Source organism: Lutra lutra, chromosome 13, assembly GCF_902655055.1.
Source record: "Lutra lutra chromosome 13, mLutLut1.2, whole genome shotgun sequence".
Taxonomy (NCBI): Eukaryota; Metazoa; Chordata; class Mammalia; order Carnivora; family Mustelidae; genus Lutra; species Lutra lutra.
This window is the reverse complement of record NC_062290.1, coordinates 92,066,109-92,093,196: the sequence shown is the minus strand read 5'-3', so window position 1 is coordinate 92,093,196 and position 27,088 is coordinate 92,066,109. Positions and strand designations below refer to the sequence as shown.

General features: G+C 57.6%; 3 protein-coding genes across 19 annotated transcripts in view; 2 read left to right on the top strand and 1 right to left on the bottom strand.

Annotated features, from left to right (window-relative positions):
• Positions 1-12,872, top strand: part of TSC1 (TSC complex subunit 1) — a 49,593-nt gene extending 36,721 nt beyond the window's left edge. For 6 of the 7 annotated variants that reach the window (XM_047699428.1, XM_047699433.1, XM_047699432.1 and 3 more), the window contains 8 exons: positions 463-506; positions 1,109-1,275; positions 2,057-2,239; positions 3,100-3,210; positions 3,941-4,063; positions 6,865-7,052; positions 7,137-7,295; positions 7,622-12,872. In XM_047699428.1, coding sequence (XP_047555384.1) covers positions 463-506; positions 1,109-1,275; positions 2,057-2,239; positions 3,100-3,210; positions 3,941-4,063; positions 6,865-7,052; positions 7,137-7,295; positions 7,622-8,141 — 1,495 coding nt within the window. In that variant the 3' untranslated portion in view covers positions 8,142-12,872. The remainder of the gene's footprint in view (positions 1-462; positions 507-1,108; positions 1,276-2,056; positions 2,240-3,099; positions 3,211-3,940; positions 4,064-6,864; positions 7,053-7,136; positions 7,296-7,621) is intronic. The other variant, XM_047699434.1, reaches the window with a different exon arrangement.
• Positions 12,873-14,001: 1,129 nt separating this feature from the next.
• SPACA9 (sperm acrosome associated 9) lies at positions 14,002-23,967 on the bottom strand. Of its 11 annotated transcripts, XM_047700113.1 has the most exons (7): positions 23,807-23,967; positions 23,381-23,452; positions 23,050-23,180; positions 21,995-22,185; positions 18,287-18,467; positions 15,801-16,003; positions 14,002-15,100 (listed from the first exon to the last, which is right to left on the bottom strand). In XM_047700113.1, the coding sequence occupies exons 5-7, from the start codon at positions 18,428-18,430 to the stop codon at positions 14,767-14,769; spliced, it is 681 nt and encodes a 226-aa protein (XP_047556069.1). In that variant the 5' UTR covers positions 18,431-18,467; positions 21,995-22,185; positions 23,050-23,180; positions 23,381-23,452; positions 23,807-23,967; the 3' UTR covers positions 14,002-14,766. The 11 variants fall into 11 exon arrangements, with proteins under 11 accessions (XP_047556069.1, XP_047556066.1, XP_047556075.1 ...); XM_047700110.1 differs by lacking the exon at positions 23,050-23,180; XM_047700119.1 differs by lacking the exons at positions 23,050-23,180; positions 23,807-23,967 and having other exon boundaries at positions 14,002-14,068; positions 14,953-15,100; positions 23,381-23,586.
• A 10-nt stretch (positions 23,968-23,977) lies between these two features.
• The window catches only part of AK8 (adenylate kinase 8), a 114,119-nt gene continuing 111,008 nt past the window's right edge, over positions 23,978-27,088 (top strand). Inside the window, exons 1-2 of the mRNA XM_047700106.1 lie at positions 23,978-24,198; positions 26,534-26,618. Coding sequence (XP_047556062.1) covers positions 24,115-24,198; positions 26,534-26,618 — 169 coding nt within the window. The 5' untranslated portion in view covers positions 23,978-24,114. The remainder of the gene's footprint in view (positions 24,199-26,533; positions 26,619-27,088) is intronic.

Here is a 27,088-nt window from a genome sequence, read left to right as displayed (position 1 = left end):
TCTTGCTAAACAAGGTCTTGGTTTTAATTTTTCTTCAACGTCATGATCTTAGGTGGAATTTGACAGAGATTTCTCTTGTTGAATGAGATTTGGTGTAACGGGCTAAGGTACATGGCACCTCAGGTACACGGCTCAGGTACACGGCACATTGAGTAGAAAGTAGGTGGCACTATGTTGGGGCACTCCGTCGCCTTGGAGAGCCGAGCAGAGATCGGCCATGGCGCGAGCTCCAAGGGAGGGCGTCCGCACCCTGGGGAGCCCGTCGTGCTTGGTGGGCGTGCCGTCCCCCATCCGATGCGCACCGCCACCTCTGACAGCCTGGGGACCTGGGGATTGAAGCTTTGTTAGGCCGTTGCTGCTTTTGACTGCAAGGAAGCGATCCAGCCTTGAGGCAATGAACAGCCCCGAGAAGGCTGTCCGGGCGAGCTCCGTAACTTTGTCCCCCCGCACCTTTCTTCCTAGGTTGTCTTTACCCAGCAAGTCTGTCGACTGGACCCACTTTGGAGGTAAAGTTGTTACTTGCACTCCAGACCAGCCCGCGTGGATCCTGCGTGCTTGTCGCCTTTTCTGTCCTCGGAGGAGGCGTGCCCTGTAGGCACAGGTCCCCTTTGGCTGCTGCTTCAGCCGGTGCATCTCCTTGGCCCCTAATTCCTCAGACGTTGCAAAGCTAGCATTTTCTCCTTCTGGAAAATGGCACGTAGCAGGTGCTCGAGGCTGGAATCGCAGAAAGCGCCGACCTCGAGCTCGGCTCTCGTGGGAAAGAGCCCAGTGAGCTCAGGAGCTGGGCCTGGTGGAGGACCCAGCATGGGGGGCAGGAGGGCGCCTCGAAGAACCGTATGTATGGTTTGGGTCTGCGGGCGGAGTCAGGAAGCGCTCAGGAGTCCTCCCACCTTCTAGCATTTTGTGCTGCTTCAGAGGGCAGCCGGTAGTCAGGCCTCCTCCCTCTCCTGACGCGCGACCGGCGCTGAGACGCAGGCGGCCTTTGCCGAGGGAGCAGGGACCTGTAGCTGCGAGAGGCGCGCTTCGGAAGCTGGCTGACCGGGGCAGGGTCTTGATGGAACCGTCTGTAAAAGGCCTCTCTGCCACCCTCCCTCTGCTTTAAAATCAGGCTCTCCTCCCTCAGATGAGATCCGCGCCCTCCGTAACCAGTTGCTGTTACTGCACAACCAGTTACTGTATGAGCGTTTCAAGAGGCAGCAGCACGCGCTCCGGAACAGGCGGCTCCTCCGCAAGGCGGTCAAGGCAGCGGCCCTGGAGGAGCACAACGCGGCCATGGTGAGCTCCCCGGGGCCCACGGGCAGGGCGCGCCTCGGGCTCTGGGGTTCGCGCGGGCTCCATCTTCTGGAAGGAGCGGCTGCCGGCTCAGGCCCCAGGTGTCCAGTCCCGGCTCCGCGCGCCGCCACGGCTCAGGGTGGTCGCTCAGTCTCTGAGGGTGACCGAATGGCCCTGGTGGGACAAGTGGCTTCCGTGTGTACCCTACAACGGTTACAGAGTCAGAGGCGCGATTTTGTTCCTCCAAATGTGAAACCAGCTCTCCTGAAGCTGTTTTGTGACAAAAATCTTACAGCACCGGGGGGAGCCAGTCAGACCGAGGGGCTCTGCCGCTCCTCCCCTCAGGGAAGTCGCTCAGCCTCCGCAGCCTCTGTTACCCGTTCCGCGAAACGGGGGGGCGAACAGCAGCAGCCACTTTGCAGCCGTGCTGCCTGAGGAGGTCCCGGGACTCCGTGCTCACCGCCGGTGTGGCAGTCGGTGTTAGGGACCTGGCTGCTTGGTGTTTTATTAGAGGTCTTGGGCCAGCGCTGGCGGTTAGGACTTTGGAAGGTGTTGGGAGTAACTGGCGCCTGAGACAGGTTCTTCCAGCGGCTCCCGATCCCTGTGCCGCTGGCAGGTTGGTGGCCCTGGCCTGCAAGTCTGGCTGGATAGTCGCGAGCTGGTGGCTGCGGTGCCTGTGGTTAAAGCTTCAGGGTGGCGTGTGGCCGTTGGCACTGGTGACACGGGCGCCTCACCACCCCTGTCGATGGGCAGCTAAAATGATCACGTCTTTGCTCTCCGTTAGAAAGACCAGTTGAAGTTGCAAGAGAAGGACATCCAGATCTGGAAGGTCAGTGTGCAGAAGGAGCAGGCCCGGTGCAGCCAGCTGCAGGAGCAGCGAGACACGATGGTGGCCCAGCTGCACAGCCAGATCCGACAGCTGCAGCACGACCGCGAGGAGTTCTACAACCAGAGCCAGGAGCTGCAGGTACGGGCGGCGGCCCCAGGCCCAGGCAGCTGGGACTGGGCATGGAGGCGCCTCGCTCAGCCCAATGGACAGGAAGGGCTTTTCCCTCTGATGCGGTGGCGCATTGACGGCATCTTGGGCCGAGGTTCCCCCGCCAGCTCAGGTCGTACGCAGCTCCTGTGGCATTTTGGTCACTTCCTGGCATTCCAAGGCAAAAAGAAACCCTTGACTGTTGTGCTTTTAAGCAGATCTGAACAACTTAGTCCTTACGCCCCGACAACCCAGCAGCTATTTGAGGACAGTAGACCCAAGTTTACGTTGTTGTAGATTTTGTTTTTAAATGACCACCATGACTCACCAGTGCTGTGTGTGTGTCCCTGTTGGGCACCGCAGAGGCTCAGACCTTGGAGTCACACTGGACACCGACGCCCTCTTTTCCCATTTCACGCCGGTATTCACAGAGTGCTTTGTATCCCAGCAAACCCCAGATCCCTGATTCGCAGACGTGCCCACATCCCCTGCCCTCGCCAGCGCGTCTGCTACTCCCTCTCCTCTGCCTCCAGCATGCAGTTCACACGACGAGCGGCAGGTGTCGCTGTGTTTCCCTCAGACACTTCACACCTCTCCGCCCCACCCTGTGGGTTGGCTTGGTTGGGGGACTGCGGATCTAAGAGCTTCTTGTTCTTCTGCTAAACAAATCAGGAACTCAGAAATCAACCATAACTTGATTTTTAAAACTAAGAAACTAAATCCTAGTGACCCAAGAATAGTGGAGCAGCTGTGAAGCTGGGCTCCCCCACTCGTCTGCGGGCCGACGGCTGGGTGGGGTGGTGCCCTGGCCGGAGGCGGTGGGTGACTTGCTGGCGCGTCTCTCCGGGCAGACGAAGCTGGAGGACTGCAGGAACATGATCGCGGAGCTGCGTCTGGAACTGAAGAAGGCCAACAGCAAGGTGTGTCACACCGAGCTGCTGCTCAGTCAGGTGTCCCAGAAGGTAAGCCACAGGGCAGGCTGCGTCTCCTCTCACACTTCTAACTGACGTTCTTCCTCCAGACGGGGTGAGGCCGTTATCTGCGTACCTCCAGCTGGGGTTCCCACCCGGGAGCGAGGCAGCCTTCCCTCCCCCGCCCTCGCGCCCTCGGGGCAAGGGGCAATGTGTGGAGGCACTTTTGGTGCTACTGGCATCACGTGGGCAGGGACCTGGGTGCCGCGACCCGCCCCACGATGCACAGGACAGGTTCCGCAGTGGAAAAGCACCCGGCCTGTCCCTGGGCCTGTGTGTGCCCCTGGGAACCCTCTCTTAGATCCTCGTGTACATAAACATGGGGAGTTTACTCACTAAATGCTCCTGAGCTAGGGTCCCTCCCGTTTTGGGATTCACCACACTCTGTACAGTTTATGTACGAGCAAGTGCGTCTTTCTGGGCTTTAACCCTGGGCTCTTTTCCCCACAGTGAAGGTCACACTCTCCCGTCCTCCGCAGGCATCCCATGGGTGGCCACTTTGAGGTAGTGGCTCTCCACTGCTTCCCCTTTGCTCAGCGCCGTTTTGAAGTTGCCGTGGGACGCCTTCCTCCCCGCTAGCCATTGTGTTAGGGGATTTGAAACCGTGGGAGTTTATTGTCCCCTAGCACTGACACCGGAGTTACAAGCCGGCCCCTGTGTACGCCCACCGGCCAGATGTGGGCCCCGGGGGCGCTCACGTTGCCCGCCCTGTTTTGGTTAGCTCTCGAACAGTGAGTCGGTCCAGCAGCAGATGGAGTTCTTGAACCGCCAGCTCTTGGTCCTCGGGGAGGTCAACGAGTTGTATCTGGAACAACTGCAAAGCAAGCACTCGGACACCACAAAGGTATGTGGGGGCTCGGGGAGCCACGCCTGGGGGGCGGGGAGCCCATAGGACCCAGGCAGCAGGTCTGCGGCCGCACGGCATGGTCGCGGCCCTGCGGACGAGCCCTCCTCGGCCGTCGTGCGAGCTTGTTCTCCCCGTTGGCTGGCTTTGCAATGAAGTCAGGGTAAGTGAAAGTGCCGCATGGTAATTGGTATAGAGTAGCTGATAAAGGGTTTGTCTTCTCTCACCAGTGCCCGCTTCGAGAGAGGGAGAAAGAGAGAGAGAGAAACAAAAAAAGGATAGGAAGCCAGTTCTGTTGAACATAACGCTCGGGACTGTGGGTATATACTGGTATACATATTTTTTCTTCCTTTTAATGTTGAATTTAATTTCAGCAGATGGCGGTTCAGTCCTGACAACAAGGCCAGTATTGGCATGATCTTACACTAATTAGTGTCTCACCAATGGTGTTGAGGCAGAAGTTTTATGTCACTTTATAAATAGCCTCGGGTAATGTTAGTGAATGAGCTGGGAATGAGTTGGGATGGAATTCTAATAGTAAATGCTTAGATGCCTCCTGTCACTAACTTCTCCATCACACACAGGCTTACTTTTTAGGATTTCTTGGGTTTGTGCTTTGTAAAGCTTTTTTGGCCAAATGTAGAAAGTAGTCTTAGAAGCAGAGAGATGTAATTTTCATACTAGAGTTACTCCTTATTTCGCAGCTCCTCTCAGCTCTCAGATTCAGACTCCCTTTAGAAGGATGTGAAATGTGGAACTTTCTAGAAACCAGCTAGCCGTCATTTTGGAGGTATAATGGGCTTGGAAAAGAACGAGGGGAAAAGAGACCTAAGAGACAGTAGACCCTCTGAAAATGCTGACCGAAATGGCGTTCCTGACACCTGCCAAGAGAAGTCAGTTGGGCTGTCCTCTGTGCTGTTGCCTTCGGCTGGAGCACTTGGACTCCTGGGACCTCCCACAGCCACCTGATCTCTCTGGACCCTGTTTCACAGTCCCTACGTGGATGTGATGACCCTGACTTACAGCAGCTGGGGTGTCTACGGTTATAAGCAGGAACAAAGACGCCACTAACCCACCTTAACAAAAAGAAGTTCGTTACTTCACTTGGCAAGAAGTCTGAAAGCCGGTGGGTTCCGGGCTGGCCCATCAGTTTAGGGACAGTATCCAAGAGCCCGGTTCTGAGTGCCTGACTGCTCGATCCGTAGAGCATGCCCCTGTCTTTTTAGAATTAAAAAAAAAATTTTTAAGGTTTTGTCTTTTTTTAGTTTTTTAATTTGTTTAAGTGGTGTCTATACCCCACGTGGGGCTTGAGCTCACAACCTTGAGATCAAGAGTATGGACAGATGGACAGGAGTGTGTGACTCTTGATTTTGGGGTTGTGAGTTTGAGCCCCATGTGGGGCATAGAGATTACTTAAAAAAAAAAAAAAAAGCGTCCCGTTTTTTCCACTCTCCTGCACCACTTGGCCTGTCTTAGCAACCTTGTCCTCTGGCTAGCTGTGCTGATGGTTGCAAGGTGTGAGCCGCAGGAATGGCGGTCACGGGTAGACAGACACCACAATCTCCCCCGGAAGAGGAGAGGTCGCTTCCTGCGGGCCTCTCAGTGAGGAAACTTTGCCAGGAACCCTCCACCAGACTTCCCACCCTTGCTGTTGGCCAGGATTGTGTCTTGTGTCTATCCCTAGCTCAATCATTGCCTTGGACCTGTCAGAGTTTGCCCTTGGACCTGGAGTCAGGCTTCCTCTTGTTCAGTCAAGTGGGGAGGCAGGGTGGTACCGGAGAATCTGCTTGGGCATGGCGGGTAGGTGTGGGGTAGGACGTCCTGCGGTGGTTGTGAGGGTTCGTGGAGGCGCATGGATGTTCCTAGTCCAGTGGTCGGCTTGGTTCTCCGTAAAGAACTACTGTCACTGATGACAGAGGCTGGTTCGACTCACCTGTGCTGAAGTCTGGAGCCCTCGGGCACGGCTAGAACGGCCATGATCCCATGATCAGTGCCCAGTCCCGAGTTTCAGTCTGTGGAGTTCCACTCCAGGAAAGCAGTCACTGGTTGTCTTCGAGGCAGGGACACCCCCATGGAAGTTCCATATCCTTGCTCCTTGTTTCCTATCCTTTTTCTTTTTTTTAAGATTTTATTTAGTTAGTTGAGTTGCTCTGGGTTCAGCTGGCTTGGTCTGTCGGCAGGCAGCCACCTGCCTGGCGTGATCTGCGGGCCTTCGGGGAGCCCGAGCGAGCCTGTCCCACTTCGCCGTGCCCGCTGCCTTTCCCTCAGTCGGCGTTTGGGGAGAAGAGCCTGACGGACGACAAATCAGCTGCGACCCCACTACGATGAAAGAAGCAGATATCGGGGTAGCTTCATCTGGCGTCTGTGAACGTCACGTTGACGTAGTTGATCCTCCCGTTCATGTGTTTTTATATAAAGTCTATTTTCGAAATCTTTTTCTCACTGATACATAAACTGTAAGTTTACTAAAAACTTAGAGATATAAAATGTATTTTAAGTCACTCTTCTCCTGGCGTTAGACTTAACAGCGCTTCCGGTTTTTGGCCCTTCTACCACGTGATACGGTGATACATTTTTGTGCAAAATGCCTAGTCATGTTTCAGATGATTTCCTCAGGGGCGGATTTCAAGGAAGGGCTACTAGATTAATACTTCTTGCCAGCTTTCTTTGCAGCAAGTTGTAGCACCTCAGATTTCCAGCAGCAGTGCCCCAAAGCGCCTTCTTCGTGCGCAGAGCCTTGCTTTCGCACAGCGGAAGTAGCACGCTTGTTCCTCGGGGACTCACTCCAGCCCCTCTTGTAGGAGGTGGAGATGATGAAAGCCGCGTGTCGGAAAGAACTAGAAAAAAACAGAAGCCACGTTCTCCAGCAGAATCAGAGGCTTGATACCTCCCAGAAACGGATTTTGGAACTGGAATCTCACCTGGCCAAGAAAGACCACCTTCTCTTGGAGCAGAAGAAATATTTAGAAGATGTCAAAGTCCAGGCAAGGTAACTTCGGTGGGCACGGGTTTCTGCGGTGATGGTTTCTTTTGTTGGCGGGGCTTCTTAAGTCCTGGGGTGGTCTGTTTTCAGAGGACAGCTGCAGGCGGCGGAGAGCAGGTATGAGGCTCAGAAAAGGATCACCCAAGTGTTCGAATTGGAGATCTTAGATTTATACGGCAGATTGGAGAAGGACGGCCTCCTGAAGAAACTTGAAGAAAAGGCAGAAGCAGCTGAAGCGGCAGAAGAAAGGTAGGAGCAAAGAGGCGGGAGCAGTGGCCTTGTCCCTGAGCCACCAGCAGCAGAACAGGGCGTGAGAAACTGTCCCTGGGGGCCTCTCTGGTTCCCTGTCCTTGGCCGTGAATCGCAGGATGTGGTCACAGGAAGTGCTCACACGTGTGAGCTCCACGTCCCGTCCCACATTGAGAATCGGTGTCTCTCGCCGAGGCCTCGCGCTCGGGTTTTCCCGCTCGAAAGCGTGGAGTTCGGTGTTGGCATGAGCCGGCGCAGTCGCGTGCCTCCCGTCCCCACCGGCGCCGCCCACACCACCCCTCTTCTCCTCCTTGGATTTCTTACAGGCTTGCCTGTTGCAAAGACGGCTGCCCGGATTCTGTAACAGGGCACAACGAAGAGTCATCTGGCTACAACGGCGAGACCAAGCCCCCTCGACCCGGGGGCAGCAGCACAAGTAGAGGGGGTGGAGGTGGCAGCGGCGGCGGCAGCGAGCTCTCGACCCCGGAGAAACCCCCCAGCCAGAGGGCAGGCCTGTTCAGCAGTCGGTGGGAAACTACCATGGGAGGGTCCGCCACCAGCATCCCCACGACTGTCGGCTCCCTTCCCAGCTCAAAAAGCTTCCTAGGCATGAAGGCACGAGAGTTATTTCGTAATAAGAGTGAGAGCCAGTGTGATGAAGACGGCGTGACCATCAGTAGCCTTTCCGAGACGCTAAAGACAGAACTGGGCAGAGACCCGGGTGCGGAAGCCAAGACCCCCCTGAACCTCGACGGTCCGCACCCTTCCCCCCCAAACCCGGACAGTGTTGGACAGCTGCACATCATGGACTACAACGAGACTCATCATGAGCACAGCGAAGGATGACGGTCAATCAGTGTTAACTTGCAGGTTGCTGGCTTAGAACAGGAGGTGTGAATGCACGTGCCCAGGCTTTCCTGATTCCGGGGTCTGGGTGGCTAGCTCACGCGGTGGCAACGGGATGGAGGTCCTTTTGACAGTTGAATGAACGCAGAACGGTTTTTGGATCTGGCATTGAAATGCCTCTTAAGTCCCCCCTCAACCCGCTCCCCAGCCTGTCTCGTTCACCCGCCAGTGTGGGCTAATCCGAGGGCCAGCTCCTCAGTAGCTTTATTTTCTTCCTTTCCCTGCAATGGCCGTGCCCTTTGAACCTGTGCAATATGAGGCCAGATTGAATCTTTAAGTCTAACACACACTCTCTCCTTTCCTGACACTCGGAGAACGGGTCGGCTCTCCGTTAGCCCAGGTAACTGTGGTGTCGCAGGTAAGTCTGGTTCTGTCCCTTTCCGCTGGGGGGGGGGTAGCTTGCGAAGCTGGTTGACTTCACGTGAGACCTTGTCACTGCTTTTTGGTTCTGAAGCGCAGCCCCTGAAGCAGCAGCTCTAGGGAACAGTGGTTTATTCGCCCGTCCGTTCTTCGGCGGTTCTGCTAAGCTTTCTAGAAAGTTCTGTGTAAACCGTGTGTTGGTAAGAGGCATCTGGAGCTGGTGTCATGGAGCCCGCCCTTCCCCTTTGGGAATGCTCTGTCCCTCCTTCCCCGCTACCTCTTATTTATTTGGTGTTTGCTGGAAAGCTGGGACCGCTCCGACCAGGCTGGCGTGGGGATGGTGAAACCCGCTCCCTGCAGGAGGGGAGGGTGGGGGGATGAGCAGTTGCATGAGAAGCCCTCATGGACGAGGAGCTGTCCCTCGGGCTGGGCTGTGCTAACTGAGCCTCGGGGTTCAGCTCCCCACCCCGGTCTGTCCGCCTGTCTCCTTTCGTGTTCCTGTGAGCCTCTCATTTATGTCAGCTCCTTGGCGATGCTGCCGCAGAAAGGCTCTGAAGGTCCAAAGAGTTTCTTCAGCGTTTAAGAGACCGTTGCTTCTCAGGCTGCTGGAGCCGCCTTGCTGTCGCTGGTTCTAGACCACCAAAAAGGTAGCAGCTTTCTCACGCCAGCCGAACGTTCCGGGGCCAACCCCATGGGGAGCTTGGCGATGCTCCCCTCCCGCACGTTGGTAGTGGCCGAGCCTTCCAGGGCAGAGTCCCGGTGAGCGTTGACAAAGGCGGTCTGACATGCACCCCAGGCTGCCCGCACCTGCTCAGGGGAGGGGACCCCAGCGCAGCCTCTGAACACTGGCTCCGGAGGTAGAAGCTAGAAGCCGAAGAGTTGTTGCTTAGTGTCCCAGCTGAGGCCGGGGAGACTGGTAGGAAAGAGCCGATGAACTTGGTTTTTCTCTTTTTATTCTTTTAGTTAAAAGTATACGAGGGTTCAGCCGTGGGTGGGGGAAGGATGGACTGTAATGGTACGAAATCTTACTGCTTACAGACGCTTCCAGCACGTGAGGGGAAAGGTCTCTTCTTTCTAGGGTTGTAGTGGATATTCCAGCACTCCTAACCCGAGGGGCTAGGTCACGAGAGACGCTGTGTCGCCACAACTGCGCTAGCGCGAGACCTCATCAGGGCAGGGTCTCCCGGTGCACCCAGTTGCCCGGCCCTGCCCGGCCTGCCCCGCCAGCGGCTGCTGCAGTCCCGTGTGGACTAGCAATAACCGCACGTGGGGAATTCAGTTTTGTCCAAAGGAAAGCTTGAAATTGAGCCTGTTCTATTTACTAGTTCAGTTTTAGAAAAGCAAAACACGAACAAATTCGGAAAGGAAAAAAAAATGTTAACTGGATTCCTACTGAAACCAGGTCAGAATGCCTACCCTCCCCCAACCCGAGGGACCCGTGCCCAGAACAAAGACACCAGGCATTTAAATCAAAGCCTTTTCCCTGATTAACTGGCAAAGGCAGAGGCTGATGTAAAGAAAAAAAAAAATTTTTAAGAACCGAGCAGTTCGTACGACTACAGGGAGGGAGGAGGCCGTGTGGTGGCAAGAGCCACGGCCTGCGAGGGAGGCTCCGCGGACAGGCGTCTGGGCCCAGGGCCCTTGGCGCATCCCTCGGGCCCTGGTGGCTGCTCAGCTCAGTGACCGTGGCTGACCCAAGGGGGCTGTGCTCGGCTTCCTTTGGGTTCTAGGGTCCCGGCTTTTTATTCTGCCGCGGCTGGGGGATTGAGGCCTGGGGGTGTTGAGGTACGCAGCCTAAATACTTAGGGTTTTATGCCACAAGGGACTCAAGTCCGTAGTAAGGTTTAGTTTGGTTTTAAAAATAAACCTGCCAGGAGTCAACAGGTCACTTGACTGCGCCGCAGCGAGTCTTTTTAAGGATGGAAAGGTGAGGGCAGAGGGACACGAGGGAGGGAAGCCGGGTCTGGGAGCTGCCAGGGCAGATGAAGTAGAACAGTTAGCATCGGGGGCAGAGCTGGTCTCCAGACGGTCGAGCAGCAGCCATTGTTGACGCAGGTCAGGCTTGGGCTGCCTCCACCCTGCCACTTGGGGCGGACTCGCCTGCCGCAGAGCCACGTGGCCAGTGTGCGTGACCTGCTCTGATCCCCACCTGACACGAGCCAAGGCCAGCGCGGGCCCTGGGGTTGGAGTCTGCTTCTCGGACAGCATGAAATTCGTTTTCACAAGTAGCACCGCAGTATCTTGGGGGTGGGGCTGGGGTGAGGGACGGCGGGCAGGGGTGGACGGAGCGGCTGCGGGCTCTCCATAGAGAAAGTGCATTCCCAAGTCCACTGTAGGACGGAAGCACACGGACCTCTCTCAGACGGGACTTGGAGGGATTTTTAAAAAGCTTTTGACAGGGTTCTGCCCTAAAATCTACAGAAATTGTTAGTATAGCATTGGAAGAAAGATCTGGTCACAAGAAAGAAAAATCCAAAGGCAGGAGACAGGTCATTTCTTGGGTAGGAGGTTTTAAAGGCGTCTGTGCAGCTGAATGCTAGGCCGGCCGTGGCCTCCCTAGCGTGGTCAGCAGAGTGTCCCAGCTGCTGGGGGCTCTTAGTAGGCTCCGTGGGGGCAGCTGCTGTGTGAACCAGAACGCGTATGCCGTGTGGGGAGGAAAGGGGCCAGCTCTTCTGAGCAGGGAACCTGGGAGCCACTGACACGGATGGCGAGCCCACAGTGCCACTGGGGTCCAAGAGGCCGGCACATCGTGGGGCCAAATCAGGACAGGACAGGACACTCCACACCCCGGGCTATCCCCGTTTCCAGTAGTTTTGTCACAAGAGGCCAAAGTCTCGTGCTTGTGTAGAAGGGGATGGCTGCTCTGGTGGCTGCGATGAGGGGATCCCTGTGAGCTGGGCCCTGGGGGTTCAGACTCCCAGTTCCAAATGAAAACGTGGGTGTTTCTATGTAGAGAATATAGCATGTGCTGTGATTAGCCAGTGGGGTTTGTACCAAATACTAGAACACGCCACTTGAAGCCAGAAGGAATGGAAGAATGAGAGAGAGGAAGTGCCACGTGCAGGTGGCGGTGGGGGGAGGAAGCCACGTGGGTTGAGCAGGGGTGGCGGTGCAGAGGCTTGGTCTGGAGCCGCGGTTGGGGTGGAGGGCCACCCAGCCTGGGGATGTTCTCGGAGAGGCCAGCCCCTCTCAGAGTGGCCCCAGGACAGGCCTGATGCCACCCACATCTGCAGGGACGAGAGGGTCTCGTGGAATGACCCCCGCCAGCGCAGCTCCCTCTGCTCCTTTCCACTGCCCGGGTGCCTGCTAGAAACTGACCCACGTCTCCAGCCCCAGCACGTCTGTGTGTGTCTCTGCCTAGACTTCTGTAATGTGCCCCCCCCCCCCCCCCCCAGCTGCAGTGGTGCCATCGGTCGCCCTCGATGACGCTTGTCTGGGTAGGTGAAAGAGCACGTGTAGGTCGGGGCCTGGCTTCAAGGCTGCTGCTGTGACCCTTGTCCCCATATGGCTCATGTCCCCATCAGTGCCGCTCTGACGTTCGCGGGGAGAGTGGGTTCCCATCTTTGCCTCGCCGTCCTCCGGTCTGTATGCGCTCACCTGAGAGAAGAGGGGCCGTAGCGACGAGGGAAGCCTGCCTGGGGTAGGGAGTGCCCGTGTCTGCGACTATAGAGCAGCCCTCTGCCCCTTCTCTCCACCACCAAGTCGTCCATCTGGGAAAAGTAGGCTAGTTGAATCATTGGAACAGATGTTATAGAGGAGACCCCTGCGAGTTTGAGAACCCCCAGATCAACCCCTCCTCCCTTCCCCCACTCGCTACAGTGTTCAGGCAGGAGGCTACCCACAGACACTCCGGCTGGTCAAAGAGGTGGCCGGGCGTTTTGCACGAGGAAGAATCAGTGATCACTTTTCGGAAGACTTCTGTGGACCATAATAAGTCTGTAACGGAGGAACAGATGTTGTTAAGACGTAATCTAGTTTCGTAATTCAATCATGGGTCAGCCGCTGTGGCTAACGTGCGGTGTAAAGGGTCCCATCAGTGAAAAAAAAGGGTTTTTTAACTGACTGCTTTTAGTTAAATTTGAGAAAGTCCTCTCTTGTCAAAAGGTTTAAACCTTCCCGCCTTGTCTTAAAAGCATGTCAAACAATCCACGTCAGATGCCGTAAACAAGAACTACGAGAGAAAATGGTACAATCTTAGTGAACGGGAAATGGAATCGAAGGGTCTGCTGTCCTCCTTAGGATGTTCTAAAATGTCAAGGCAGTTGCTTCTGTTTAACTGTGAACAAATAAAAATCTATTGTTTTGCACTACTCTGCTGTGTTAACATGACGTGACTCACGCTGGCCTCCGAGGGACTCCTAGGCCAAGCCAGGGACCCGCCCACGGATGCAGAAGGCACCAGCCTGGCTTGGTCACCACAGGTGGCTGGAGGAGATGCTGGCAAGTAGAATCTGCCTTTTGTCTCTCTGAGACCCTTTTTGTTCCAGCCAGTTCTCTGACCCACAGCCATAGATCCTGTCTCTGCCTCCAGTTCCCACCTTCCCCCACAGATGTGCCTGGTAGCATTGGGGGGGGTGACCTGGGTCATCCCCACCAGGCTCTCCAAGCTGGGTGGCCTGCGGGGCCCGTGCTGCTGTCCCGCCTCGTGCTTGGAGTGCACTCGCCTCTCTCTGGGTTGGCGGGCCGTTGGCTTTAATACAGGCCTTTTGAGGGGCACCTGGGTGGCTCAGTGGGTTAAAGCCTCTGCCTTCGGCTCAGGTCATGATCTCAGGGTCCTGGGATCAAGCCCCGCATCGGGCTCTCTGCTTGGCAGGGAGCCTGCTTCCTCTTCTCTGTCTTCCTGTCTCTCTGCCTGCTTGTGATCTCTGTCAAACAAATAAAATCTTTTTTTTTTTTTTTTTAAAAAAAAAGGCCTTTCGGGTGCCCAGGTAACACGGAAGTCCTCGAGAGCTTACCGGTCACATGCCGTGTGTGCCAGGGAAAGCGCGGGCGGCACCCACCGCCGTCCTTCCCTTAACGCTGGCAGGGGTTTGAGGGAGGCAGGGAACCACGTCAGACGATGGTTCGACCAGCCTTGCCTCTCCATCTCTTCCTTGGAGCAGCCACTTGCAGCTGCCCGGGGAAGCCGGCGTGCTCTGCCCGCGTTAACGGCAGAAGCAGCTCTCGGAGAGAAAGACGCCGAGACGGCGGTGTTTATTCCATCTGGAAAGCTCAGGTGTCTGTTCAGATCTTGTCTGAACAGCTTCTAGCTACGGAAGGCCAGTCAGGAGCCGGCCTGTGGGCCTCGGCACGAGCCCCCGAGAGCAAGAGTCTGCGGTGGGTGCTCCTGGCCCGCGCTTTCGCTGCTTGTGAGACCACCGGCCCGTGTCCTCTGAGGTCTGAGGGTGAATGTTGTTCTCTGTGAGGAATAATTCCCAGGAACCCGAGCCAGGCAGAAAGGTGGGAGAACACTTTTTATTCTTGTCGGTCGCCCCGAGGAAGCAAGAACACAGAAGCTAGGTCGCCCCCTGCGGAGGGAAAAGCCGACAGTCAGCCGGCACTTCCAGCTCAGAAGCCAGACACACATTTTAGAACGTCGGGGCCAGGACTGTGTTGTGGACAGCAGGACACGGTCCTTGCACAGGAGCCACGAAATCAGAATTCTTCCAGCTTCTCTCATGGTCTCCCTCTCCCAAGTAAAGGAGAGCAAAGCCAGGTTCATTCCCCTTCGGGTTTTGGTCCGGAGACCTAATCACACCGAGGAAGGCCACCGTGCTGGCCCTCAGCGCCCCCCCAGGCCGAGCAGCCGGGCCTCGCCTGCAGTTGCCGCGGCGGCGGGAAAGGCGCCGGCAGGCCTCCGGCTCAACGGCTCAGCCCGAAAGCCGGAACTGCAGCGTGGCCAGGCCTGGCCGGGTGCGGGCTGGAAGCCCCCAGAGCACCCAGGCAGGCCGCTGGCCCCAGCTCTCAGCAGCCTCCCCGGGACACCCTCTCGCAACAACACTGGACGTGGGGTCCTTGTCGCTGGCACAGAGCCCGACACTCAGAGGCGGGGAGAGCTTAGCAGTGAAAGAGAGAGGGAGAGAGGTTCTCGACAGTACATTGGGCAAGCTCTCTGGGGTTCATCTGTTGGGGGGGACTGGGGGGGGCCAGAAGGATGGATCCGCCGGTGGAGACCGAGTTAAGTGACCAAGCGCCCTACAGGCCGCACCAGGTTGCCGACTCTGAGTTAGAGTCTCCCGCCGGGTGGTCTCCAGGGAGGTTTGGAACATCCTCTGTCCTTCCCCCTAGGCCTGGGGCTGTCTTTTATAAGTCGCCTACATTTGTGCTTTCTTAACCGAGGCTGGGAGCCTGCGGTCCAAGGAGGACGAGCGGCCGCGCCGGCGGCTTCCTGGTGTGCCCGGGGCTCACTCACGTGCTGTAGGGCTTTGCGGGGCAGCTTCTCCGAGTGGGCGACCCACTCTTTCATTAAGTCCAGGACGATGGGGATGAGGCTGACGACACCTCCGTAGTGGTTCCTGGCCTCGTCGCAGCTCAGGTGGTTCACCACGTCGTGCGGGTACCTGCGGGGCGGCAGGAGGGGCTCCGTGCAGACCGGGGCAGGCTCTGGTCCTGGACGCTCCTCACAGTCCCCAGGGGAGGCTTTGAGCCGTGCAGGCCTGGCTGTACTCTTTACCGAACTGTGTGGTTTGGTGGGCTCGTGGCCCAGGAGCCCCGGCTGATCCGGCTGCGAGGGGCAGGACCCTCGAACCACTGTCAGTCAGGGACGCTGGAAACCTGTAACTGCTCCAAAACATGCTGGTTGGTCCTGCTGCCTCCTCTCCAGCCCGATAACTCAACAGTGTGCTCCAGAGCACGGCGCTCTGGGCTGAGGGGCGCCAGGGCTCAGAGTCAGGGAGCCGCACACACTGGCCCTAGTTGGGGCTTCTCCATGGGCTTCTGGGAAACTTGGGCCCTGCAACCCCCTTCCCTTCACCCAGTGCCAGCTCCAGGGAGAGGGCTCAGGTCCCGCTCTACCTGTGGCCTCAGCAGCCCTCGTGTGCAATAAAGTGGCCTGTGGGGTTGGCCCCTCCAGTAAGCCTGTGGGCCCGGGTTTCCCACTGGGGCAGCGGGTCCAGACCGTCACCACAGGCTCTGTCCGTGGGACGTACCTGACCTCTCCCCAGAAGCCTGCTCCCTCCTGCGGGGGCCCTCCCGTCCCCGCCCGCCTCGCTCCCCTCCGCCCGCGCACAGGCCACCGGAACAGGCCCAGAAGCGACTTACTTGGCTCTGAGGCTGCTCAGGTCGTTGCTCTGGCTAACAAGGGATTTGCATTTCTCAAGCAGGTTGTTGGTGACCGGGGTGCCGGAGTGCAGGGCTTCGAAGTGCTGACACAGCTTGTTCAGCTCCGTGCAGATGTCCAGGAACATGAGCAGAATCCGCCGGTCCGTGGAGTTGTTGCAGTAATGCTCCGTGTAGCTCTGCACCTGCGAGGGCGCGCACGACGGGAGCTTGGGGCACCGCCACGCCCTGGCCCTCCCACCCTCCCGGAGCCGTGGGGACCAGTCACCCCGAAGCGTCTGAACGCAGAGCCACTGCCTGCAGTCACACTGACGGAGGGTCCCAGGCGCCGTGCAGGCCGGGCCTCACTGTGTGCAACTCGCCCCCCAAAACCCCACGCACCGGGCGCCTTCTGCAGCCCTCAGTTTGCCCATGACCGGCGGGGGCTCAGAGGTGAAGAACTTGCTCTGCCGGCAATGAATGTGGCCAGACGGCACCCCCTGCCCCAGCTCGGGCTCTGAGCCCCGCCAGCACCTGAAGCACAGAGCACGGCTCCCTGACCTTGGATGCCACAGGCCCACGCGGGACCCACTGCAGGGCACGGAGAAGACACTAGAATCCTCTGAAGATTCATTGTCCTGTGTTTCCAAGGCAGAGGAAGGGGGGGACAGGGGAGCCGGGAGAGGGATCATCCGTAGAAGAAAACGTCTTTACCTCACACCACACACCCCGACATCAACTCTAGGAGAAAGCACTTAAATGCCAAAACAGAACGAAAGCTCCCTGTGACCGTGTTCCGGACGCAGGAGTTGGGACGCCTTTCTCAGGTCATTAAAGGTGTTCAGAATGGGGAGACGGCTGACCCACTTTCAACCCACTCCTTGGCAGGGAGCTGAGGTCCTTCCCAGGCAGGAGCTCTTCCTCTCTAGGCAACCTGGGGCTCCGCTCCCCCCATCGCTCTGGTTCTAAGGTCAGGCAAGCCAGGAGGCCTGGCCTTGGGCTGAGGAGGAACTGGTTCCCGTCCAGGCAGGATTCACTGGCCCATTTCCCAGACACAGGCCCTACCTGTGACGAGCGGGTGGCCAGGGGCTTTACCTCCCTCCTCTAGCAGCCAGAACATTCTAAGTCTAAACCAGGGTTTTCTGGCTGCTGCTGGTTGCCTTTCTGTTGCCAGGGGAGGTCTTCCCCAGTGATCTGAGTGGTTCCAAGTGCAGCAGCTCCGTGTGGGGGCAGAGGCTCTGGCAGCTTCCACATCTGCCGCGGAGGGAGAGGGGGGCCTGGCCAGCAGGGTGACTCCAACAGAGTCACTGGGCTACCTGGTGTGTGTGCATCAGTCACCTCTCGGTAACCCAGGTCCGGGGACGGCAGGGTGAGGCCCGAGAGTCCACGCTTCCCCTGGAGAGTCAAACCCTGGGGCCACTGTTTACCAAGAGCCTTTGCTGAACTGAAGGCGAGAAGACCACTCCCTGTGCCCATGAGGGGCTGGGGCCACTGAGCACTGATGCAGAGTCAAGCAGAGACTGGGGGCTGGGGCGGGGGCGGGGTGAGGGTCTCAGATGCTCCTTCCTGACACTGAAAACCTGTCCAGTGGCCTTGGAAGTCTGAGCCTTTGGGGAATGGGCTACAAAAAGAATGTAGCTACTTGACTTCCAAATAGTTCAGGGGAAAGAGGCTATTTTCTGTAGGTTTAAAAAATGTTCAAGTTAAAAAACCGAGAGAGGCTTTTACATCTATTAGAAGAAAGTTCCTGAAGGATGCTACTGGCAGGGCTCCTGCTCTCTGTGGGTCTGTGTGCTTCTCCTAAGCAGGTCGCAGCTCTAGAGCCCGCACCCGCCCCACCCCGTGAGCCGCTGGCCTTCCACAAGCTGACTCGTGGGCCCGCAGCATGTCTGCAGTTGGGACGGTCCCTAGGTGTGCGCTACTTGCTGGAAGGTGTGCTCGGCCTCGAGGCCTCCAAGTTCTGCAGAGCACACTGGGATAGCAGCTAACCCACGAGGACACCAGGTTCAGGGAAAAGGTTTGCAGGTGGGGGGTAGAGGTCGGAGCAATGTGCTTGGCCCCTCGCAGCTTCTCAGACCCCACTAGTGTCCGACAGCCAGGACCACAGGCATCAGACACTGGCTGAGAGTCTCCCTCGTGATCTCCCTAAATCCGCAAACTCCCCGGAGGTTCTCACTCTGCAGAGCAGACAACCGGGCACAGACAGGTGCCTCCAGGCTGGAGGTCACAGAGGGCACGTGGTGCTGAGCTGGGACCTGAACCCTGGCCTCCAGTCTCCAGCCCGAGTCTGTAACCCCTCCTCACAGGCCTGGGGAGGGGATGCCTGGCTCGTTCCACGAGTCAGGCTCCGAGTCCTGTCTCTGGCACAAAGCTGCTTGCCCCCTCCGGGCCTCAGTTTCATCTTTCAAGCAAGGTATTGCCCAGGAAATCTGCGCCTGGCAGGCCCCCGAGGGCCCGGCCCCACCGCCCGTCAGCCCAGGAGCCGCCACCTGTCCGATGCTGGAGATGGGCCGGATCTTGTCGTGGGCGTTCTCCCTGCAGCGCTCCAGGGCGGCGGCGAAGGTGAACTGCTGCTGCCGGAAGAGCTTGTACTTCTGCTCGACGTTTCGAAGAGACTCCTTCACCTCGTTCATGGTCTTCCTCCGCGGTCACTCACAGGAGAACGGGGATCTGTGGGGAGGAAGAGCGCAGGGGTGAGGCCCCGGGCACAGGCTGCAGACCCAGCTCTGGAGTCCCAGACCAGCCTGCCTAGGCCCCCTTGGGGGAGCACCATGCTCACTGCAGATCCTCCAGGCCGTTCAAGACTGAAGCAGAACCTGACCCACGTCCCTGTACCCTCCCAGGACATGTTCTCTGCCATCAGCTGTGACTTTCTTCCCTCAAGTGTGGGCAAGGATTACTCTGGTCCCCAGTTTCTCCAGACCGTGGAGAGAGACACACACACACACACACACACACTCACACTCACTCACACACTCACTCACTCACACACACACACACACACACACACACACCCCTCCAGTGCCTTCCTGTGCTGTCAGCCATAGAGGGGATCACAAAATACGTCACAGAAAATTAAATCTGTGACTGTCCCTTTGGACCAAATCATTTTAAAACATCTGCCTCTTTGCAATTGGTGGGAAAGTCTAGGGATTGTTTCCAGTGGGCCAAGCAGAGGAAGAGCCTGTACTAGGGGGTCGAGTGTGAGAAGATGCGGTTTCCCTGCTCTGTGCTTGGGTCAGGGGCCCTGATCTCAGGCCGGCACATTCTCAGGGCAGGGGCTGGCCCTCGGCAACTCCTCCCTGCCTCCCACGTGCATTGCGGGAATGAGCCTGTTGGGAAACATGAACGCCGTGGGGCGTGCTCTCTTTTGGTGCCTCACAGACTGTCCCTGGTGTGGCTCAGGTAGTCCACAAGGTGTCTAGAATCTTCTGTGAACAGAGAAGGCTGTGGCTTCTGCTCTCTGTGACATCATGGTTTTGCTGAGCCCATGCCAGAAGCCCAGGTCCCAGGTCCCAGAACGCCAGAACCGGAAGAGAACCCAGTCGGTGAACACCCGCCCCCCTTAGCTCCCGGCGGGGCAACGGAAGTCCAGGTGTCACAGCGAGCTTGTCAGACACAGCCTAGGTCCCAGGCTTCCTGACACCGAACCAGAGTCCTCAAGGCTGCCCCAGCCGCCGCACCTCCGCCACGAGGCACTGCACTTCCCGTGCCCTGCGTGAGCAGGGGTCAGGGGCGGCTGGGCCAAGCTAGGGTCCAAGTGAGTCGCCGCAAGGGCCGGAGACATTCCAGGCTTCCTGGCAGGCCCCAGGTAGAGAGGAACGAGCCCGAGGGAGACAGGAGGCCGTTTCTTTCTGCTGCGTCTCCCTCAGCATCTGGAGCCCATGGCAGGGCTGGAGCAAGGAGGGCGTCTCCATGCCCAGCAGAGGGATGGAAGGAAATGCGAGAACAGACGAGAAGGTGGCCTCCAGGACACAAAGGGGGCAGCACATCAGAGACACTGCGGGGGGGGGGGGGTGCTGGGAGCTGAGCTTCGCCAGGATGGGCCCTGATAACGGTCCCCTGTGAACCTCAGTGGATCGAGAGCATTCAGGAGCCGTGCCCAACTCTGCCCCCCACCCCCACCCTGGGGGCCACCATGCCTGTTCGCTCCCAGTGACCGCAGCTCCATGGGGGTGGGGGACCTGGGCCAGGGCCGGGAAGGGCGCCGGTGTCTCCCACTCAGTCCCTTGCCCACTGTGGGTGAGTGGGAAGGGGAGCCTGGGTTGTGGGGATGCGGTGGGGGCCCACTGTTTGTCAGACACCTGGACCACCTGCCAAGGTCCCCCTATCCCCTGCCCTGAGGCGGCGGGGGCGGGCGTGGTGAAATGCGGCAAGGTTTTGGGTTGTGCCTCCCACGGCACAGGCTTACCGGGCGGGTGAGGCCGGTGAGGCACGCGGTGTGAAATTTTGGGGGGCACCACAGAGCGCAACAATCGAGCCAGGTAAAAATATTTCACACGCTATTTGAAGAAATAAAAGTTAATACCAAAAAAGTCCACAAAGTACCTGAATTTTACATAAACGCGGGATGGGATCCAGTGCTGGGAACAAGCAATACTGATCCCGTCTTTAAATTTTTAATAGTTGACTCTCGATGGATTTTTTCCATTTATTTTGATTTTTGAAAATGTTATTCATCCCGATTACAAGGGCTTGGGGCCCCCTTGCCATTCTGTGCCAGGGCAACTGCCTTACTTGTCTCAGTTTGCCTAGTTTGGGCCTGGGGCTTACCAGTGCGGCGGGGCTGAAGGCCTAGAAAAGTCGGAGCCCAGCACACAGGTGGGTCTCTGGGGAGGAGGGGGGGAGCACGTGCTCTCAGCCTGGCCTTCCCCCATTAATACTCAGGGCTGTGGTGGGTGGTTAAGAACCCAAGCCCTGGAGTCCCATAGTCCTGGGTTCAAATCCTGGTTTCCCTACTTCTTGCCAGCCTCGGGGTGAGCCTCCGAGTGCCAACATGCTGTCGGGAGAGGACGGGGCCAGCCTCCAGCATTGAGGTGGCAGGTGGCAGGTGTGGAGCCCAGGGCCCGGAATGCGGCAGTGTCTGGTTGCCAGGGTGGTCAAAGTGCTATGATTACATGGTGTGCACACAATCACGGGAGCACGCCACGACAGGCATGCTGTGCACCCTGAAAGCAGCAGAGGCTGCTGAGGGCTTAACCTCAAAGGAGAGAGAGGCGGGGAGGGTGGGCAGAGGGGTGGGGACCCTGGCTAGAGGCTGGGAGGGGGTTATGTGGCAATATTGTGAGCAAGCACAGAAGGCACTGGACAGGGTAAGGCCGAGGGACCCTGAGTGCCAGACAAAGCTAGGAAAACCACTGGAGGCCAAAAGGGGTAAGAAGCATGTCATAAGTTCATTCGTTCATTCATTCGTTCATTCATTCGTTCATTCGTTCTGCAATGCCTCCCATACGCCAGACACCATTTTGAGTGCTGGGTATACACAGCATCCAGACAAGATCCCCTTCCCTGGAGGGATTTTATCTTTCAGAGTGGGAGGCAGAAAGTAATGAGTAAACAAACCCTGTTTTAGATGCTAAAGAGAAAAGGAAGCAGGGCAGTGGGACGGGTGTGTTGGAGGAAGGGCTTCACGGTCTGCAAGAGGGTCCTTTGCAGGAGGGTCGGGGCGACTAGCGCCATGCTCCAGCCTTCGGGGAAATCCTCAACACCCACCCAACCCACCTAACAGCAGTTACCTTCCAGGGGGCCCTTGGACAACCCTGGCCATGCATCAAGTCCTCACCTATGAAGGAACCATGATTATTCACACATGACAGATGACAAAGCTGAGGTCACCCAGCTAGGAGAAGTGAGCAAACCAGGATTCCCCATTCAGCTCTGCCTGACTTTATACAGTCTGGGCTTTCGGATAGCTCCCTCCCCACTCTGTGATGGTCCACAGAGACAGACATGCCAGACATCAGACTGACCAAGGCTGGGAGCAGGTGGGTTGGCTTGAGGGAATACCAAAGTCCTGAAAAGCTGCCTGAACCCTCCTACTGTTCCACATACTGGCTGGACCCCTGGGCCTTATTTCCACTCCCGTTGAGACTTTTCTCTGTTCCCCATCCCCTAGGGGGCTTCCCTATGTGTCTGACTCCCTGCCACCCTCCTGGGGTTTCCTGGGGCGGTGAAGTTCTCTAAGGCTACAGCACTACCTTGGCTGGTGGCCCCAAGAGCCCCTGAGAGCAAAACTGACTTGGTTCTTGATCCTAGCGACTTGTGACATGCACGCCAGGAATGTCGTGAGAAGAGCTGTAACAAGCTATCCAAAGTGATCGTCCCTTGAACGAGACTCACTGCAGCCAAATCAGTGGATGAAAGGCACAGAGTGCAGGCACTTCTCGATCTGGGGGAGGAGGAAGGAAAAAATGATTACCCCATAGGTTTTAGGCTTTAATTGATTTGTATTTTTCCAGGCTGCTAAAGAAGATTAGATCGTGGTAGGAAAAGCGCCTAAGGCTTAAAATAAATGAGGAGAAAGGCAAGTCATTTCAGAAATGTCCAGGAAGCAAACTGAACCTCTCCAGTGCAAATTGAGGGTTTGGTTGTTGTGTTCTTTGTTCGGGGGGAGGCAGCTCCCTCTTCTTCCCTAGCTGTCTCTGCAGTTGGCTTTCACGAGCTAACCCAGGTGCACACCTTGAGGAAGCAGCTCTGAGGGGAGGAGGAAGAACGGCAGTCTTTGCCATTGGAGGGCATGTCTCTGGGCAAGTGGCTGGTGGTAACGGCTTTGGCTAGGAGTCAAGATGCCAGTCCTGGCTCTGCCTTTGCTTAACAACTGAACTCAGCCAAGAATCTCCCCCTTTCTGGGCCTCCGTTTATCCAGCTGTAAAATCAGGGGGTTTGGATTAGAAGATCTTCAAGGGGACTTCTGATTTTAACCCACTGAGCCACCCAGGTGCCCAAGGGGACTTCTGATTTTAATGCTTCACGGTGAAGAACTGAAGCCTTAAGTCATTCATGACTGGAAGTCACTCAGCCAACTACTTTTCACCATTCGGATCCTCCAATTTCTTAGCGGTAAAATGGGAATGAAAGTACCTACTTCTCAGGGCAGGTGCAAAGATCAAACGAGGTAATATGGCTAATAGTAGCCCCTATGCCTTGTGCACTTCCTACACAGCAGTGACCCATACTTCGGGTATGTTAGCTCTAGAAGCCTTCCTATAAGCCCCACCTCACAGCGGGGGAAAGAGGCACGGAGCGGGCTCACCAGGCTAAGAGCCAGGACTTGAACTCAGGGCAATCTGTACTGACAATGTCAGACGTCCTGTCTGCCCGTCATGTACAAACCCCATAGTTTTGTTAAGAACACTGAGAGCTCAAAACCAGGAGTAGCTCCTCCTAAAAATGGCAACAGACAAAAGCTAGAGCTCCCGGTTCAGTGCTGTCTGACGCCAGGCTGCCCTGACCCACGGGGACTGGTGCGCCGCCAGCGCTCCTTCCCTCCACCACGTCCCACGCCACCCCGGTCCCCTCCATTCCCTTCCCCCGGCTCCCCGGCCCGCTTTAACCTTGCTGGTCCTAGAGCGCCCTTCACTTACAGAGCGTTCTGAAGCTGGAGTGCCTCCGAGGGGGTCTGGGGCCCCGGAGGGGCGGGGAGGCCCTTGCCGGGGCTGGGGAGGCGGATGGGTGGGGTGGGGAGGTCGATGAGAAGGGGCGGGGCCGCGGGCCCGATTGTTCCCGTGGGTGCCATAGCAATCGGGTCACGTGGCAGACCCACCCCACCCCGTGAGCCAAGGCCTTCGCGTCCCAGGGACTCCCCTACTTTTTCAAACCGTTCTCCAACTTCTAAAGATGGAAGAAACTGAGGCCCAGAGAGCAGAGCTAGGCGGCCCTCGGAGCTCCCAACGCCCGGGTCGGGGTGCGATGGCGGAGCCAGCGCAGGACCCCTCCCGTCCCCTCGGTTGGGGTGGGGGGTGGTTGACGTGACCCTGGGCGTCCCAGCCCCGGGGGCCCTCCCGAGGCACCTCTGGTCCTAGAAGGCCACTGCTGGAGCGGCCTGAGGGGGACGCTGAGACGTGCAGACGGCGGAGCGAGGCCGGCGCAGGGAAGCACCCGCCCCGGGGAAGCACCAGGCCCCCGGCGGCTGAGCGCGCGGGCGGAGGAGCGGGGGACCAGGCCCGGCTCCAGCCTCGCGGGCCGGCGGCCGCGCGCTGATGACGCAGCGCGGCGGCCCTAGCGACGCGGTCTCCAGGGAGCGGGCGCGTAGTAATGACGCGAGGCGCGCCGGCCCTAGCGACGCGGTCTCCAGGGAGCGGGCCCGCGGCACGGCGGCATGGACGCGACCACCGCCCCGCACCACATACCCCCGGAAATGCCCCAGTACGGGGAGACGTACCACGTCTTCGAGCTGATGCAGGTGACCGAGGCAGCCCCGTCCTGTCGCGGCACCGGGCGCCGGCCGCGAGGCTCCGTCGCGAGAGCGGGGTGCGCGGCGGTGACCCCGCTGCCGAGGGGCGTCCCACTTCTGTACCGCCGGGTCCCCGATGGGTGACTCGGTCGGAGGACGCCCTTGCCCCTAACCTGCGGACCCAGGACGGGGGAAGGGGGCGGGCCACCCGGCCAGGATTGGGTCCCGGCTCCGGGCGGGCCGCTCAATGGCCTGGACCAAGTCCCGTTCTCTTCTCCGCTGGGCAGCGGTGCAACGCCAGGTTGCAGGAGCTGGTCTTCGGAGGTCCCCTCCCGCACTGACAGTCCCCAGCCTGTCTGCCGTGGTGGTTTCTGAGCTACGGAGTGTCTGGGTTCAAGGTGACATCGCCGTCCCCAAGACGGCTGCCTCCGGGGACAGCAGCATTTCCCAGGTGGCCCGTCTTCATCAGGGCCAGGAGTTTGGCTGCTCCCAACCTCTCCTGCTGGGCGTCTGACTCGACTGGGCCCTCTGGCCCTGTGTGCACTTTGGCAAAGCCCCGCTTCTTCTGGTGGCCCTTCTGCACCTCCCAGCAAAGGCTTTCGGGAGCTGCACTGAAAGGTCTGTCCTTCCGACGTTGTGACGGCCGAAGGGAAGCGGGAGTCCAGTTTCCAGAGCATCTGCTCCTCCAGACACAGCCCATCCCCAGAGGGGTCACCTGTGCTTGTTTGAGCCTCTGACCCGCACATGTGAGAGCAGAGCTCAGACTCAGACCATCGCCGTGTCTCCAGCAACCACAGGCTTCCTTTGGGAAGTGTTAACTGGCAGAGGGAGGGAGAGAGAGTTCTCTGAACCGAGCAGCCCGTCTAAGAAAACGGCAGGTAGCAGGGTGAGCAGCTCCCCAGGGGCGCTGTGTCTCAGAGTGCTGGTGGGATGGAGCAGTCCGCAGGCGCTTTCGGTCCAGGATGTCCAGTCCTTAGTCATTTGTGTGTGTTCCCTCCGTGGGTTTTACACTTTTTAGTTTCAAATAATTTCAGACCCACGGGATGTTAGAAAGATAGTACAGAGTTTTGAGGTACCCTTCCCCAGCGCCCCCTCCGAAGACCATGGAGCCTCGCTCCTCGGCATTCACAGTTGTACCAGACGGTTCAGCAGATGGAGTCCTTATTTGGATCTCCTCCGATTTTACCTGCCCTTCTTCCCTGTTGTGTGTGCACCGTTCTAGGAAGTGTTACCACGTGTATCGATTCACATAACCACCACCACAATCCCACTTTTACTCAGTCGTTTTTTGAAATCAACCCATCGAAAAAGAGTTAACCTGTTTTACTTCCTGCTAAGCAATATCCTTGATATCTGAGGTTCCCTGATACACATTCAATACACAACTGTTTAAAAGTGAAATAAAAACACTCCTTGGTGAACCATCTAGCATCATCTCACCCTGTCTCCATAGTGAGAGCCGACTAGAGGCCTGGGCCAGTTGGACCTTCCAGCAGATGGGGAAGCCGAGGCTTGGGGAAGGGAAGGGACTGGCTGGTGAGGTGCAGAGGGGAGCTAGGACTTCTTATGTCCCTAAAGGAAGCTCCTTGCTGCGCCAGCGCAGATCCTATTACCTACCCAGTTCTTTCTGTGCCTCTTGTTCTGGAACCATGGAAGGTGCTTTTCCTTGGAATTAAATGGCCAGACGATCCCAGGACTGTTTAGAGCCCAGGCTGGTAAATATTCTGTCCCACCCCAGAAGGACACAGGTAGCAGTGGTGGCCATGCGCCCCGGCAGACATCGCCTTTGGGCATCTACTGTGAGTGTGCCCAGCACCAGGACAAGGGTGAGGCAATAACGGGGACACATGGGGGCTGCAGGAGCATGTGACAGGATTTATCTAGTGAGTGTGATCAGGAAGGTGTGTTTTCATGGAGACTGGAGGACTCAGGGGGACAAGTGTTCTAAGCTGAGGGAACAGCATTTGCTAAGGCTCTGAGGAGCACATGAACATGGTGCATCAGGAGAACTGAGAGAAGGCTAGTCTGGGAAGCACAGATGGACAGAGGGCCCACACCCTGGGCCCGCCTGTTCTGAGGTCGGGGTGCAGTCCTTCTAGGTGTCTCCCTGGCGATTCCCTACGGCCCTTCTGTCATGCCTCTGCTCATGGGGACCCAAGCAGATGGCAGCTGGAACAGGGGCGGGATCCCAAGTTCAAGGCAGGTTTGGTGGCTGTGGAGGAGAAATCAGGCCCCATAACCCGTATTGGTAGCAACCAGGATGCTGGGCTGCTGAAGCCCGAGCCTGGGGCTCTGGATGCCCATGCAGCTGTTAACCACTTGGGTGTCTGCCCTGTGCCCACAGAACATGCTGGAGCAACTCCTGATCCACCAGCCCAAGGACCCCATCCCGTTCATGATCAAGCACTTGCAACAGGACAACGATAATGGTGAGTGATCGGGCCTCCTCTCCCCACCCCACCCCCGCTTGACAGCTACAAACCACTCCATCCTCCCTGTGTCTGAGGGGAGGGCTGGGCAGGGTGGGGAGGGGTTTTGACAACTTGGGGTGGTGGCTGATTGAAAAATGCCTGCATTTCTTTGAGGGGTCACAGCTTAAAAATTCTCTTGCCAAGTTATTAAAACGAAAACCTCCAAACGGCCCATGGAATCAATTATTAATGCTTTCGTGGGTCCCATCTAATCTCGCCTGTTGGATTTAAGCTCTGTGATGACTTCACTGGTCAGGTGTAAATTTGGTTTCTGAGCTACCTAGACAGGCAGCACTTGGGTCTTCCTGATGGTCTCATGACTGGTGCCCTTAGGGAGTGCCAGAGCTCCCCCAGATGTCGGACCAAGTGCAGGTCAGCTGGACCCAAAGCCAGCTCTCAGGACCAGGGAGAAGGCGGGGGGGGGGGGT

What these genes read in the sequence shown, in the direction of transcription:
- SPACA9 (XM_047700112.1), bottom strand. Translation starts at nt 18,430, where the DNA reads ATGAACGAGGTGAAGGAGTCTCTTCGAAACGTCGAGCAGAAGTACAAG. An exon ending in CCATCTCCAGCATCGGACAG is followed by an intron (nt 16,004 to 18,286) that starts GTGGCGGCTCCT and finishes GCGCCCTCGCAG; the next exon opens with GTGCAGAGCTACACGGAGCA. An exon ending in CTGAGCAGCCTCAGAGCCAA is followed by an intron (nt 15,101 to 15,800) that starts GTAAGTCGCTTC and finishes GCCGCCCCGCAG; the next exon opens with GTACCCGCACGACGTGGTGA.